Source organism: Anopheles bellator, chromosome 1 (assembly GCF_943735745.2).
Source record: "Anopheles bellator chromosome 1, idAnoBellAS_SP24_06.2, whole genome shotgun sequence".
Lineage (NCBI taxonomy): Eukaryota > Metazoa > Arthropoda > Insecta > Diptera > Culicidae > Anopheles > Anopheles bellator.
Window position 1 is genome coordinate 17,636,430 of NC_071285.1, and position 17,015 is coordinate 17,653,444.

At 52.2% G+C, this 17,015-nt stretch overlaps 1 protein-coding gene across 1 annotated transcript in view; it reads right to left on the minus strand.

Moving 5' to 3' along the window:
- The window catches only part of LOC131215138 (microtubule-associated protein futsch-like), a 35,969-nt gene that overhangs the window by 2,319 nt on the left and 16,635 nt on the right, over positions 1-17,015 (minus strand). The window contains exons 4-6 of the mRNA XM_058209523.1: positions 990-2,929; positions 640-908; positions 239-598 (exon numbers count right to left, since the gene is read on the minus strand). Of these exons, the coding sequence (XP_058065506.1) occupies positions 239-598; positions 640-908; positions 990-2,929 (2,569 nt within the window). The remainder of the gene's footprint in view (positions 1-238; positions 599-639; positions 909-989; positions 2,930-17,015) is intronic.

Sequence of the window (17,015 nt, forward strand, 5' to 3'; positions counted from 1 at the left end):
CTGCCCACGATATATTCGAGCAGTTCCATTATTCGTTAGGTTAGTGAAAGTAACATCCGCTTCCCAACCAGTTCCAGAAACCGCTACTTTTGATCAGTTTGCCAAAGATGAGTCAAACCGTAGTTTGGATGTTTGAGTGCTGTCGAAATAGGTTTAGTTTTACCGAACCCCTACAGATCGCGGGCCAACCACCAACAGTGTGTGTTTTAAAAATGCATTCCGAATCGAAACAACCTACCTCCGCAGCGGCCATCAGCTCCGAGATACGGTTGGCAACATCGGCCGATACCGAGTTCGACCGCACGCCCGGGGACTTTCCACCGGAGAGCGCCGTTAGGCTGATGGCGCCGCCATCACCGAACGAGGCGGCGATACTGTTGCCGCCGTTATTGTTGCCGGTGCTGCTCGGAACGTTCTTTAGTCGCCGCCCGCGGCGCGGCACATTCTCTGGATGCTTCTGCCGGTAGTCGGCTATAATACTGCTCACATCCTTGCGCATTCCTTGGCGACCGATCTGTAGCTGCTGCTGGTGGTGCAGCTGAGCAGCGGCACTGGCCGCTGCCGCCGATGATGTGCTGTGGTGGCCATTCTGCAGTGCCTACGGAGAGAAGAACCTTCTATAGTGAAACAAAACCACACCTCGGACCGCTTCCGCAAGATACGTACCGTTGCGTTGCCACCGGAAGCGGTGAGCCCCGCGGAGATGGCCAAATTGTTCAGTATCTGCTGGTGGTTGCTGAGCACCGGTTTGGGCAGAATGTGTCGCTGAATTTGCTCGGCCATGGATTTGTCCCGCGCGATCTCCGCCTTGTTCATGTTTGCCCGCGCGTTCAGGATCATGCTGGTCGTGCTGTTGTGCAGAGGCACCATCGTGACCGCGTTGTTGCTGTTGTTGAACTGTGACACGAACCGGTCGGTGTCCTTGGCATTGGCGTGTCGACTGTTGCTGCTGTTGTACTGTTGTCCGCTGCCACCGCCGCCAGTGCTGCTGCTGCTGCTGCGACGATTAGAGATCAGTTTATTGCCGTTGTATCCGGTGCCGGGCTTATCGGCAAAGGTTCCACCGTTGGTGGTCGCACTGTAGTTGGTCGGGGTTATCGTCACCGATGCGGGACGAATCTCAACCTCCGGCGGTGGCGTCGGTAGCCTCGGGCCAACGGATGACGAACGCTGTCCTTGGTGTTGTTGATGGTGGTTCTGCTGCTGCTGCTGCTGCTGTTCGTGCTGGTTGCTGAAGTTCGACGAATCCACATGGTTGTACGCGGAAACCTCGCCCAACCGTGTCTCCGTGATACTGAGCACGTGCTTCCGGCGGTTCAACCGGAGCAGAATCTCTTCCTTCACCTTCTTCAGGTGCAGCAGCTCGTTCCACTTGCGCTCCGTGTCGCGAATTTCGTCGTTCAGCGACTGAATCTCCTTCACCAGCAAGTCGGTGGTGGACTGTATCTCGTCCACCGACGTGTTCGGCGTCGTGTCGATGTACTCCTTCACGACGCGCTCGTGGGCCCGATAGTGTGAGTCCACCTCGAGCTTCAGCTTTTTGGCCGGCTCTATCGGATCGTCCGATTCGGTGGCCGCCCTGTCCGCCTCTTCTTCCTCATCATTCACCGAGCGTCTTCGTTTTCGGTTCGCCGGTTCTGCGGGTTCCGAACGGGCCGATCCTTTGGCCGTCGGTTGCTGCACCTCGTCGCTAATGGTGCTGCTTCTGGCCAGTGGTTTGGCCTTCGATAGATTTTGAACCTCATCCGTTCCCGCGGCCTCATCCTGTTCATTTTTCACCTGCACCTCAGCATCATCACCGCGCTTCTGACGAACGCTAGTCGCGACCGGTGTTGAGGTCACCACGGTGCTGGTGGCGTCCTTTGCGTTCTCAGTCGCTCTCGGTGGTGGCGGTGATGGATCTGCCAGGGGTTGATCTTTCGCCGCGACACTATCAACCGAATCGATCGCATTGCTTGGCTGCTCGGCTACTTCCGGAGCGGCTTCCTTGCCATCCTCCGAATTTGGAGGTAGATCTTCGTTCGATTGGCTACCGCTGGAAGAAGTTAGGTCGATGGCGTTCGCTAGCGCTTTGCTCTCCTGGACTACGGCTGCACTTTCCGACTTTTCTTTCGGCTTCTCCATCGACCCCTCGTCAACGTCCATCTGGAATGTTAGATCATCGTTGAAGTCATCCTTCCCTTCGCCGTCCCCGCTGCTGCCGTTGTGGTCCATGAAATCGTCGATACCTTCCATCACGTCGTCCGCCGTGGGTTGCGATTCGGCGACGGTGACCGAGGGTCCCCGCTCCGACGCATCTTTACCGACCGCCTTGCTGTTGCTTTCCGTTTCACTAGGAACTGTTTCTTTTGGCGAAGGTGACGCATCACTCGACTCCTTCTTTTCTGGCTGCCCGCCAGTCTCCGGTGTCGGCGACTGCGACGGTGGTTCAGCAGTACTGGCGGAACTGTTGACCGTCGGTGTGGTAGCGGCGGTGATGGATTTCTTAGACGAAAGCGTCGAAAGGCCATCGTCGCTCGAGTCGGCAATCCGCTCCGACACGTCCTCCATCGCCGCTGTCGCTGTCGGCATCTTGTCACCGGTGGCGTCGTCTATGGTACTGGAGATGGTAAACTGGTCACTGTCCGAGTGCTGCTCTATCACCTGTGGCCGCCGCTGTGCCGCTTCCTCCTCCGTATCTTTGGCTTTGTTTTGGTGACTGTCGTCGGTGGTGGTGGCTGGAGACGCTTCGTCCCGGGTCTTTTCGCTCGATTCCGTCGGTGGCGGCCGCTGCTGCTGAGGCGATTCCGGTTTGCAGCCGGCTTTCGGTGAACCGAGGGCAGGCTTCAGGGTTGGCGTGGAAATGTAAAGCGCTCCATCCGCACACATAAGGAACCTTCCGCTGCTGCCGCTCTCTTCCATTACGTGCATCCTCTTTCGTTTGTGAAGCCTGGAAAATAGCGTAATGGGTCAACCGTTAGTGAGTCTTAAGGAGCGCCTTTAAAATTGATCTTTTTACAAATAGAAGTCACTTTGAATCATTTCAATCGTTTGATTGCCGCACCAATCTAATCCTTGAACTGCTGACACTCGGAGCAACACTCAATCTCTTAAGGAATGCAAACACCATGTATCGTCGGATTCAGGACGCTACCTCACTTTGAACCCAGTCACATGGAATGTCCCTCACACGTCAATTGTCGGTTAACCGGGGGCTTTGATCTTCCCCTGTTTTGCATACCGATTCCGATAGCCGCAGTGCTCTGCTCCATTCCCATCACTGCCCGGGTACGCGTTACACCCCCCCTGTGCGACGGTTGTAATGGTCACAAGGACATTTAAATTAACATGAAGGAACCGCACGCATCGTAACGGCCAATGGTGGTGGTGGTGCATCCTTCAATTGGTTGCATCGGCTCTAAAGTGATCACTGCCGCCGCAGCGTCCGGAAGGAGCATTCTATTCGAAGCATCCGACGTAAGTCCCGCTCCCAAACAGCGTGGGACTAAGTTGCCTTCGGGAAGTTGTGGTGCCACAACCCTGCACAACCGATCCTTCAATAGCGCCCATAACCTGAAATTAATGATCAGGTACCGTGTGCTACTGTATCCGCCCACCAGCCTTCGGAGGCACGACGGCTGTGGCAGAAACTGAAACGATTGTTCCACGAAGGCCCCTAGGCGAATGGCCTTCGAATGGTGCGCCGTTCAACGCGCGCCAGACAAGCGCTTAGATCGAGCGCCATATTCTTGCAAGCCTCGGTGCGGCCGAAGATCGAATATCCGAAGGGCCAGCCAGCCAATGCCGGCAGTGAGCGACCACAACTTGCAGCACTTCACTCGTCGTAACCTTCTGACCCACTTTCTGGAAAAGATCACTCGCGGTGGGGGCGCTGCCTGCCCAGTCTGCAGTCTCTGCCCTAATGGCGGGCGCGCACACTTACATATCGTTCTCGTAAAGCTCGGGAAGAGAGCCTTGAAAGGTTTGGCCACTACTACCCGGCGCAGTTGTCTCCTCTGTGCCTCTGTGTAGAAAAGCTTGCTGCCTCGGGGGCTTCGATCGTTTTTAGGTTCTTGGGTGCGCGTCACCAGCGTGTTCCTCGCGATTCCAGGGAGTGTGTGGGATGTCCACGAGGTTAGATTCGAAAGTCCCCAAGAATGAGTTCATGATGTGCTTGATTATGCTATAAAGGAGAGGTTGGCGAAGACTTTTCCAAGGAACTAGGGACAGCTCAGGCATTAGAGGGCAGGACCAGAGCGATGCCATCACTTAGGGGCTACCTTAGATTTCCAACGATTTTTGTGTACAGTTATGCCAATACGAACACGACATTGATTGTGATTTATATGATCGGTTCTAATGTACTCGTTGAATTCTACAATATTTTCTTTTTTCTTTTTCTATGGTTATTTTCCTATTTTCATCCGATTTTTAAAAAAAGTATTAGCCACATCAAGCAATCTATGACATCAATCTGGTGACGTTGTCAAAATTCAAATAAGATTCTTAGTACACATTGGCTGCCGGTGCAACATCTAGAACGAATTTTCCAACGGGCAAACCTCTCGATTGAACTCAGTCTTGGCATCCCGAGTCCGCAGGCTGCGTGCACTAATTCCCGATACGGACCACCCGTTGACACACTTATTAGGTAGGTGATTTGCTTTCGCGGTGCAATGTTTGCTTCTTCAATTCGTAACTTGCTCGCACCCCCAGATGTCACGGACCAACGACGACGTTCACACTCCACCATCGCATCTCCTAGAGCGAGAGAAGCTCTTCTTCGAAGAAGCCTTCTCCTTCAACCATCACAGGCCACCCCGGGCCGGGCCCTCAATGACAGCCTCCCGGCAGGGCGGACGTTGCTAACCCTGCCTCCCTGCCAGAGCCCAAGAACGGGCATTTGCGATTAGAGAGACAGGTTCGGAGCGCGACCTGTGCCACACGCCGCCGAAGGTGATCGTATTACCCGAGCAGCACCGGCAGTGCACCGATCCGGTGGCCCTGAGCGGTAGCATGCCCATAAAATCGAGCCCACCGCCACCGTGGCCGCCAACTCGGTCGTCGGTAGGGCTGCGGCTGGCGGACGATTAATACTGACGCCAGCCAGCCAGCCAGTCAGTGCGGACGTGGAAGGACGGCGATCGGCGGCCGGCCTGCCCGCCCGCCGCGGCTCCGATCGATTGACTTCCGATGCGATGAAGTCATGCGTCGTCGAGCGGCCAGATTTTTCTCGCCACCGCACGCGGCTCCTGACGGATGGTGCCGGCGGTGTCGATGACAGTTTAAACTGCATTAGGCCGGCCTGGCCGTGGCATTTGACGATCGGTGAAGAGTGCGAGAGAGAGAGAGAGAGAGAGAGAGGGCTGTGTATGCTGCGCTGGCTGGCACAATCGTAGCAGCCCGCTGCACACTGCACTCGCCGAGCCGAACGTGGTGGCGTAGCCTCGACATAGAGCAATAGAGTAAACACGGTGTGAGCGCGAAGGTTACGCAGCCGCGCGGCTGAGATGTGTCCGCTCGCGTTCCGAGGCTGTGGTTTCGCCTTGAGCCACCCGGCGGCGCGGAGGGTGCTGGTGGCAAGCATGTTTGCCCCATCAGCCCCTTATTATTACTGTTAGCCGATCATTGATCTACAAGAAGACGTGTAATTGTGGTGACATTTGCACGGTGGCGTGGATAAAAGATCGTGCCGATCGTGCCGCTATCATCGGGGAATGTAGACGCCACGACGATCCACGTGATCGCGCTATTAAAGGTACAGCCCGCCCGCCGGGTTGAATGAAAAGGTCGATTTTCTAACCACTTCCAGGAGGGCGAACGGAGACCAAACGCGATCAGCATGAGCCAACGGTTTCGTGGAAGCGAAGGAAATAGTGGTGAGCAATGCACAGGAAGACACCTTTTGACTTTACATAATTCTAGAAAGATTGGCCCAACAGAAGGAAGATGAAAGAAACCTCAGCCTGAGGTGGGCTCGCGATACTGAAACAGAACGAAAGTCACGCATCTGTAGTAAAAGTTCCCAAAACGCCGAGTAAGTTCACGTAGTCGTCGTCGCCACCATACTAAAGCCAAACCAGCTAGAGTACTTGCGCAGGCTCGGGCAGCTGATAAGAAACCCCGTCAACAGCATTGTGGGGATTTTTGTTGCTTTGCAGACCAAGACATGCTTTCGCGCCTTGTAAGTAGCACCTCCACGTGGCGCGAACGTACGTATTTCAAGAAGAGAGATTTATTTGCTCTGGCCTCGGGGGAACTCGGTGTGTATCTTCAATTTTTTTCAGTCGCCCCAGGTGCCTGAAGGTCACACTCTCCCAGACGGCGCATAATATTGGAAGTCCCGCCACGAAGTCGAAGGCTTCGCTTCGGCGAATCACGGTGTCGCAAGAGGCGTGAAGGTGTGTCGGGATGGCCTCAATGAGTCACAAGACGAAAGTTTCACGCGCATCTCGGATCTCAGGATGACCACCGCGCGTCCAACCGTTCAAACGAGAATCTAGCAAAACGGGAGACACGATCGGAGTGAATTGCGGCCGTCACACACGCCGCAGCACGGTGTGGCATGTCAAGGTTATGTACTTAAAATGTTAAACTAACCCATATATTCCCTCGAGTCACTGGCACGGTAACGTCGCGGAGTGTCTGAGCGAATGAGAGAGGGACAGCGAAGCCCGTGACAGACTTTGTGTGAGGAGACCTTGGAAGTATGCGTTACAATGCAGAAGGGAGAGACGGGCAATGGTGATGCGCGCCCAACTGTTGATCGCGCACCACACGCTCTGCGTGGGATATCCTGAGCCGATCCAACTGCAGAGCGGAGAAGGTCCACAATCTACCCAATATCGGGCGACTCTGGTCACTGGTCCGACCAGACTTCAGAGCCCGTTGGTTGAAAGACTAACGGAGCGGTTGGTGGGGTGCACGATCGTCAAGGATTCGGCTCGGAACCTTCAGACCCTGGACTCTGGTTGGGTGACGGCAGCAGACTTGCGGGCGAATTCTCCGGAAACCCAATGGGGGCTGCTGTTTAGGTGAACAGCGTTTGCGTTTGCATGCAGCAGTGCAATCTCCTTCTCTGGTAGACGTGGACTTTATTCCTCCATCGTCGGAGAGACTTTAACTGGGACTTTAAAAAGCGACGAGAGCTCGGACCCGAACGCATGATGTTGACCTCATCGATCGATCATCGTGACGACGGGAGGCTCGTTTATGGGCAGTCAGCACCCACTCCGCCGAGTCCGTCTTTTGTGGTTCGCTACCCACGTCGCGTAGTAGTTCATCGAACGCGCACTAAAACGGCACCAAGGCCCAGCCCAAGCCGTGGTCTCTCCACGGCGGCGGCGGCGGCGGCAGTGCAGCATAGAAAAGTGCATAACGAGCCAAAACCGGCGTGCATGGGACGGCGGCCGCCGTTGCAACTGCACTCCCGCCGCCCCGAGCGATGATTGTCGTTGGCCTTAATTCGGCTTTGATTGGTAGAAGGTCGTCACCAACGGAGCCACGCCACCGCCGTCGCCAACCGGTTGTTGTCGGTGGGTCAGTCGGGCAGTGGCCGCCGGGGTGGTTTCGACCACGGGGGTCACGGTGCTTTTGGGGCTGCAAGGCGAACGCATATGGACACTGGGGCACTCGGCACTGGGGCGCACCGATGGGTCGGAAAACTGTGCCATCCCCGGCAGCGACGAGCACACCACCAAAACCGGCAAAGAAGACCGGTCACTTCCTGGCACTATTGGGTCAAATGAAAAGTCGCATCATAGTGTGGTGTGGTAATTGTTTCAAGCAATAATTTTGTTTCACTCGAAATTAATTTCAATCAAGTACTGTACTGGGACATACAGTGTTATGCTCCCTTATTATCTATAACGTACTGTCGTTTGCCGGGTAGTTTCATAATTTCATCGATCTATAACATAACCTTGTTTCACCATCCGTGCAAGTAGTCCTAGGCATTCACATGTAATTCATTTATAAATCTAACTAACCACTCCTAAGTCCGGTGTTTACTAACCTGACACCGTGTGGCATACTTTGTTATTTCACTCACTTTTAAACCGATATGGATATTGTCAAAAGCAACTAATTATAAATCTCTTTTGGCAAACGAAGCTTGAAGTGTCATCTGTCAGTATGACGAAAAAGTATTGATACTTTATGAACCAATAGACTTACTTAGTTCTCGGTTAGAGAATTTTAAATTGGAGACGTATTTAAAATATGCCTTTCCATCATCTGCTCCTATTTAAACGCCACACTCGCCCCGCCATGCTGGGAAGTTCCACCCCTTTTCGGATGCATTTTACATTAAGATCAGCTGCTGGGCGGACGGGCATGAGCAATGGATCGATTCGATTTAACGGATGTCACATCATGCTGAGTGCGCTCCGGGCTCCGTCGTGGTACATGGCCAGGCCAAACCCTGGTGGTCGTGGTGAATTAAACAGATTCTCTTCTCTCACTCTGCTCAGTAGCCGGCCCTGCGAGCCACACAAACTGGCACAACGTACTCGAGTTGAACTTTCGACGGTCGGACCGCGTCCGGCAAAGAAGATGATCGTACCACCGAGTGGATGGATGAGTTGTCTCGAAGAACGGCACCCGCCACCGTTATGTAACACACGCCTAGTAACGGGCAGCTCGTTTAGAGAAGGGCTGATTTAATTGAAATCGGGAAGCTGACTTGAAGCACTTCGTTCGGTAAATGGAAGGCCATCGTACCAGCGTACTACACTCTTGTCTCTTCTCTAGGGGGTTTGGTAAGCAAACTTTTATTTGGCGAATAAACAAACTAAAATTATCAATCATTTGTCCACGAGATGGAATTTACGGAAAATGACGGACGATTGATTATTCATCAACCATCGCGTGCGCACCTATTGCGGAACCGACGGAGCTGTTTATTCCCATAACTCCCATTCTGGCTAGCTGATTGTCGCCATTGGTGTCACATCTCAAACTCAAACCAATGGAGAAGCACCACACATACGACGGCGGAGATGCAAATTCATATTGCAAGACACACCATTTGAGTTCGTGCCACCGTAAAAGACGACGGCAACAAGCGCTGGTAATTAAAATTTATACCTTTTCGCCAACAGGTTTTCTGGAATATTCCATCACCCTGTGCCAGCTGCTAGCAGGAATGCATTGGGAGCCGCAGTTCGCCCCGTCGCACGCGATTGATCTTAGCCATTTGCACCGACCGACCAATACTCGTGCGCAGCGTAGCGCAAAAGCACCATGCGTCTCCATCGCGACCAGGTGCTGCACAGGTGTTTGTGCCCAGAATTCGACCCAGTTCGGGGTCTTCGATGATTTTTAGATTATTGGTTTTGTTGAGAAAAATATTAAGGCTTTTAAGAACTCCAAACCAACGCCTTAAAAAAGTCTCTGTTGACCTTAGCCAATGAAAACCTCACAACAAATTAATCATCATTAAAAGGCAGAATCCATAATGGCAAGTGGCCGGTTACGGTAAGTATGTTTTGACGTAAACTTGTTGATTTTTCGGACTGGGACTCTTTTTGACTTTTGTGTCCAATCTCCATGGGATCAGCCAAAGCATTTATGTTTTGGAGAATGCCAACAAAGCATATTTGATTGCCATTACAAGACAAATCAGGTTTCATTCTAGGGATTCATTACTAGCGTCAAATCAACAAGAATAAATATTGGCGTCAATTTACTGTGGCCAAGTTTTGCTGTGGACATCCTGTATTTAAAACAGACCCATTTATCTCTTACAGATGCAGTTGGTATTCTAATTATTTCTTGCATTTTGTTGCTAACCCAACGGAGCGTCCGCGTCGGGGATTTTTGTGCAAAAAGTTGACCACCGATCACATCATCAAAACCGCCCTCTAGAGCGCATTCACGAGGTTGACCACACGAGTTCTCCAGACCAGATCCAAGGCAGGCCTCGCGGATAGGGTAGCATCGAGGGCTGGCAAGGGGCCAGCAGCGAGTTGCAGTACTAGTAACTCGTTCTAACCATTTATAATGACGATGGCGGCGACGACGACGACGACGACGACGATAATCTATTCTTGTAGAGGGAAGAACCCGCGGCGTTCCGGTTCATCTTGTGAGCGAATGGTGCCACGTTGCATAGCCGGTAGCAGTGTGCATAGTAGCAGCCCTAGAAGTGGTGCTCTGCTTCCTCCTCCGTGCACCTGCGAGTGGTGTGACCTCGAGCTGCCTCTCGGTCGTGTGAAACGCACCCAGGAAAAGCCTCCCTCTTGCAACTCGCTAGAGGCCACATTTAGTAGCAGCCTGCGCTAGAGCGCTAGTAGGGTTGGCGTTTTTTGTGTATCATGATGATAGCGAACTAAGATAAGCGCGTACTTCGGGATTAGCAACCGGCCGCGCTCCATGGGAAAACGCAGCGAGAAGGTTACAATCAAACATGGGCCCACCGCACAGGCCTCAAGATCGCAACCTCATCTCCCGCAAGGCGCGGTGATGATTAGCAATCATCACCCCCCCGCCCTGCTGATGATGATGGTCGCGAATGATCGAGTGGCGAAGGTCAGCGGCGCAGTGGCGTCGCTTCAGCCGAGGAGAGAACGATTATGGACTTTGCGGAAGGGTTTTCTAGTGGCGGCGAGATCGGAGGTGACCGAGGCCTCTTTGGTTACATAAAGGCCCAGGGCCCAGGGCCCCGGAGCAAAAGTGTGCCCTTCCTCCACCTTTTTGCGGAACTTGCGCAAGGGTTCCGTGCGCGTAACCTTGAGCCGTTGACGCGCGTGTAATCTTGGGAAAAGAAATGATCACTTTACGCGATCGACGGGCGGATTGTGATCTGAAACGCATCGCGAGTACGCATTTGAATCGAGCTAAGGATGGGCGCCGTCCGACTCGCTCCAAAGCACGGGCACAGCACGCGACAGAATCTAACCACCACCCCATCGCATCAAGGCGCCCTCCTGCCCTGACAATGATCATGCTTCAATTGATTTTCGCAACACGCACGCACACAAATCATAAAAAAGCTGACGCATTCTGATGGCTTTGGTGGGTGAGGAGGGCGGATGGCGAAACACTAGATGTTATCGGCACCCCCCGAACTGGTTTCGAATCGAATCGAGTGCGATAAGAAAGTAACCGCAAGCTGCTCTAGTAGCAGCCATGACAATAGTTAACCTCCTGCAATAATGGCAACCAGCCCTAGAACGAGGAGGGCGCGAGAGAGAGAACCGCTTGTTGTTTCTTCGTACAATTGAACAACATTTCCCACCAGAGGGAAGACGTTTGAAGCCCACATTAAATGAGTTCGAGCGCGGAGTGCATTTTCCCAACCCAGGAATGCGAACCAATGCGAAGAGAATGCACGTGGCGTGGCGTGGCGTGCGGACGCCATTTTCTCTCCGCTCTCTTTCAATTGTGTTTAGGGCCACCCAGCGGCTAATCGACCGCAACCGACCGTTCCGACCCAATCGTAAATCGTCTTCTTATCAATTTGGCCGATCGGCAGGCGTGCGCGGGCCGGCGCAACCCGACACCCGACTCCGGACACACGATTACGGACACTACGGTTCGACCCTGGGACCATCATCAACAGCGCAGCAGCAGCCTGGGTCTCCTCTCACTAATTGACGCCGGGAATCGCATTTTACCGGGAATCGGCTCCGTAAGCTATGGGAACGGGGCGAAAAAATAGAACAACGGACAACAACGGCACAGATATCTGACTGGGCTTAGAATGGCGCCGCGACTACGAATGGATTCATTGTGGATGCGAAATTAGCAAGTGTTTGTGGATAAACTCTTCGAAATCGCTCTTATTAAAAAGGATTAATGGAATGTAACTATTTAATAAGATTGCCTTTAGAGATCTTTACCAAGCAACTCTTGCATGCTGAATACTACTTTCTTCGTTGACGCCCTTCAGAGGAAACATCTAGGGATCCATCCATGGGAATAGAAACATACTACTGCTCTCTGTTGTTCTGCTGTAAATATATTATACGCTGCGATTTGCTTTTAATAGGATGGTAAACTTTAACTTTCTGCTCACATATGAGAAAGAATGAAACAGTGCATGAGACGATGTTTCTGACAAACTAAATATGCGCACGATGAGTTTACGATAAATTGTACGTCAAAAGTAGCCCCGAAATTGGTAGGGACTTGACAGATCGATCTGTCACGGCAACTAGTTTTTCGCAGGCAATCAATGTCGAGAGCGAGGGGAGTCTTTAATGCGCAGAAGCGAGAGCCTCCACAAAAATTTCCACGAGACCAGTAAGAATGACGCTACTCGAGTAGTCCTGTGTGGCGATAAGAACTAGAATCGAACTAGAAAGACCTAGAACTAGAACTAGTTTATGACTGCGAAGGAAAAACTACTTTTTTAAAATAAATTATGACTGCCTAGCCGACAGGTACTAATGGATGACATGTCTTTGATGACAGATGGCAGAAGCAGAAGTTGAAGGTTAAGGTAAAATGGTCAAGCAACCATTTGGAAATTGAAGGAGTAGCCATCGGCAATAGAGGATAGGACGTTGGAGAGAAAACATTAAAATAATTCGTACAACCTAAAAGACACTGCCTAAGTTAGCTGCAATTTGTGTTTGGTCTCAGTATTCTCCGCATTGTCGACTACTCATTGCTTATTTCGATCATAGAATGCTGCACCGGAGATCTGTGTCGAACAAAAGTCCACCAGTATCCAGGCAACCAACACCAGTAAGTGACGTCAGTATTGAGTACATGGTTTCTTCTGTTTCTATAAAAATATTTTGTTCCATAAGATTGAGTTACGCCGTCTGAATGTCGAATGTGGAACTAATAATGCAACAAATGCACCACAAAAAGAACCAACAAACATAGGGGGGCCAGAATGTTGTTTCTCCTTAAAAAATGGCTGCTCCCAGACGGTGGCGTGCACGTGTGAAAACATTCTACCCGTGCCAAATGCGCATCAATGTGTTTCCGATAAACCGCTGCCAGTGTGCCGCCGTACAGTTTACGACCCCAAGAGCCAGGCCGCATGAGTGTTCCGTCGTAGGGTCGTAAAACGGCGAGCCACACCTATGGTCGCAAGAGATCAAAGCGCAACAGCGTGAGTCGACAGAGAAACGGCCCGGGGTGCCATTTGAATCTTGCGTGGAAACGCGGAATCGGTTTTCCGTGCAACATCTAATTCGGTGAGTAATTCAATAAAATTCCCGTGAACGGAGTCACGCCCAGCATTGGCACTTCGCACGCTGCGTGTAAGAGGTTCGTTGATCTGCTCGTTCCTCGAAGCACCATGCCGTGACCGCTTCAGATAAGCATTATGCAGTAGGCAGCAGATGGTAACCAAAGTTCGTTCCGGAGCGTTGCTTAGAGCCTCGGGACATGTCCAACACCCACCGGATTCCGGCTTCCTGCCTCGTTTCGAGGCACAACCGTCCAAACAGCCCGCGAACCAAATGGCACGTCCGTGCACACTTTCGCGAATGAATTGGTCTTATTCATTGGCTCCTGCCCGCCAGTAACTTATGTCATAACATGTGCGAAAGAATGAGGTTATGGAACGGCTGGGTTGCAGACGTTTGCAAAACCGAACGGCCCCGGCGAACGAGTGCCATAAAACCGGGAACTCTGGCAGAGCGTCGAGATCCGCGCAAGATATTGCGCGAGCGTGCGCCTTGCGGACGGGATTTCGTAATGAACTTTGCGCGCGCGCGCGCTCACGCTACCCAACCCGATCTAGAACGGAATTGTTTTGTCTAATAGGCTTGGCTGGCTGGCTGGCTGGTGGAGTGATGAGGATAGAAGGGTGGCCATTGAGAACATCCGCCACAATCCTCCTGTCCTGACTCGAGCTCGAGCTTCTCTCCAGCAGCACCGCACCGCGGCTGCTGAACGGAAATAGGTCAGCAACTAGTTCCGCCGGGAGACGGAAGACGGGAGACGATCACCACTCCCCCAGTGGAGTCCCCGTGTCACCCAAGCCACCCCGTCGATTTACGACCCCGTGGCGTGGCGGCGTTGACTAATGACAGGTAACGACGACATTACACTTGGATGGACTGGACTTGGGATGACCGCGGTTCCTCGCGGGTGCGCCCCCGCCCCCACCGTGCCACCGATCGGTCTCACGATCGCACACGGCTCAAGGTCGCTGCACAAGTACTTACGTAACGCGCACAAGCCGGGTGCTGGGGCTGAGAAGGGGCCTTCGCGCGATGGTCACGAGGCCACCGCAGCGCGACGCCAGGTTGGTGGTGGTTGCTCACCTGCACGAGTGTGTGAGTGTCCGTCAGCCATGCTCATCGTTAAGTACATTTATTTCTGTCACTGCCCATCGAGGGGGGTGCGCCCTTCCGATCCAGCGCGCACCCACGCACCGCGACTCCGCCACCACACCAGCGCCTCGCGATCGATTCAACCACAAACGCGGGAGAAGACTCCGCGTCGTTCTGGAAGACGGCGTTTTCTGGCTTGACAACTTCGCCCCGTCACTCCACCACGGCGACCCCGCCCCTCCCGCCACACATGCCGGGGTGCGCGTGTGTGGCGACGAGGAACAACAACAGCACGAGGTCCGAGGTCTCCGACGACGAACCGATTATTTGCTGACACGCCGCCGCCTGCTGCAGTCGGACGGACGGACGACTGCATTTTTGCAACTTGCAACGGGAGGGAATACGGGCGGGGGAGAGGCGCGACAGTCGCCACCACTTCGCACCTTCAGCTCACCTTCACAGATTGTTTCTTTAGCAAAGTTCTATCGTTTCCAGTGGCGACGGTGACTTCCTTTCCATTCCCTTCCTTCCTTCGTTCCCATCACCACCGGAACCGGATCGAGTCGGGTCGGCTCGGATCGCAAGAGCACCGAGCGGCGCCCGTTCACGCTCTACTTGCTGCAGAGAGCCCGAGTGTTCGCCACTTGCTGCTCGACAAACAGAGAGGCACACTTCTCGAGACGTATGCTCGGCCTTGTGTTCCGCCGGTGTGCTTGTGTGCTTGTGTTTTCTTGGAGCCAATTCTAACACCACCGCGAGCAGTCCGCGGGGCGATAAGAACAACTAAGCTCACGCCTCGAGTCGAGTGCGCGGCCTTGGGCCAGCGTGTCGAGTTCGAGCTGGAAGATCTGGCCCGGGTGATGATGCTGGGAAGCAGCGGCAGGAGAGCCCCACAATTGCGGCGTGGCCGGCAAATCATGATAATGCACATCTCACCCAGCCAATATATCAGCAGCAGCGCGCTTCGTGTCGATTGGTCTTTCGATTAATCAAATGATTCTTTGCCGGGTTGATTAGGGGTCCCCCCGGTGCTTCCGCATCACCTTCGGGTATTGCAGTGGTAGACCCGAGCATAAAACCAAACGTTAGAAGGGCAGGTGCTGAAAAGCTGCTAAAGCTGCCAGCGATCGGACAGTACTGTGCTCGTCGGGGGGCACACTCTCCAGAACGTTCAAGCGTGCGGACATTAATCATTTACCAATAACTGGCTGGCCACGTCCGGGAGAGCGGAACCACCGTTGTGGAATATCCAGCAAATTCCGTCAATGATTCAGCAGCGGAGGGTCGCTATCAGGTACGAAGCAGTAAGGTGTTAAGCAGAAAATAGGAAGAGGAGCGACGGGCCTCTAAAAATAAGTCCATTGTCCAATTACACTGTACTTGCGGTGGGAGAACTGCATTAGCAAACCACCCTGTCGGGTGCGTGGGCGTCGTCTAGTCGGGTGGGTAACAAAATAGAAATGGACTAACATTGATCGTTTTGGGCTGAAACCGCGCAGACAATGTGAAAACATTGTTGTGATTCATGCCTGAGGGAGATAAGGGGGGGAGCTCTGCACAACTGTCTAGACCGTGTCTTGTTGTTGGTTAAAATATGAATGTTCATGTATTTTTGATTATTATATTGACCAGTGGAAATTGTCGAAGCACGTCGAAAGAGAAAAGGTCGAATATTATGTAGGAAAAATTTTGATAAAACCTGACGAACGGTGTCCTGCGGGGAAGCTAACTACAAGATAATTTATTGCCTCATTATGGACAATATACAAACAAAATTTCGTTCAATCTGCTACATTTTAACTTGGCATATCCTTATCATTTTATTGGAACCAAGTGTGTATCCAATCTACGTTCGGAGTTGGAGAGGCTTCTAAACATACTTGTGACCTTTGTTGGGTCCAATAACCCTCGTGTGCCAAATTTCACAACTATCGGTTCCGAGTTTATCCGCGACCATCTAACAGAGATTCATTTGCATAGATTTATCATTTCAGCATTATAGCGATGGAGGCGCTAGGTGTTTTATGAGTCATTTTAAATTTGTGAAATAACATACGAGGATTGGTCCATAAGTCAGTAAGATACTTTTTAAATATCTCACCTTCTACGTGGAAAAGAAACTCTACTCCTGTTACCGACTGCGATTGTGGAGGAAATGGAATTTTGTATCGCTCATCACCCATTAACTTTGCGGGCCAAAAATACCGCGCTCAAACCTAGGACAAGGTTGATAAATTCTGTAAGGACTCTGCACGATCATGTCCAAAAGTTTTCTAATGAATTACGCGGTAGAGACGAGAGATGCCGACCATTCGTCTGGACATTCAGTTGAGCATCAGCGAAACATTTGAAAACGGCACAGAGGTTTTGATTTCAAATGACCATATGGGTAATGAAATTATCAGATTCACAGATGCCCTTTTTTGGGAAATTCGATAATTCAATTTTTAAAAGGAATAAACAATAAGAAACGTTGAGCGACGAAAAGGTTTTTTTTGTCAAAAAATCCTTTGCTTCACGTGGAACGCAACGTACGTTACACGCGCTCCCGCTGTCCATCTCCAGTTTCGAACCTTCACCGAAAAAGCAGTACCTTCCACTGACGGTTATGTATAGCAGCTTTTCACCGGATTGAGTTTCGAAATTGCTAACAACGTACCCAGCGTTCCGATAAAACCAACACACACCTCCCGCGCCGTGCAGCTCACGTATCTCACGAACGCACCTAATTGCACGACCAACCTACCAACAACGACCGCTCCATTGGGCGCGCCGGAATTGCCGTGTTGGATGATG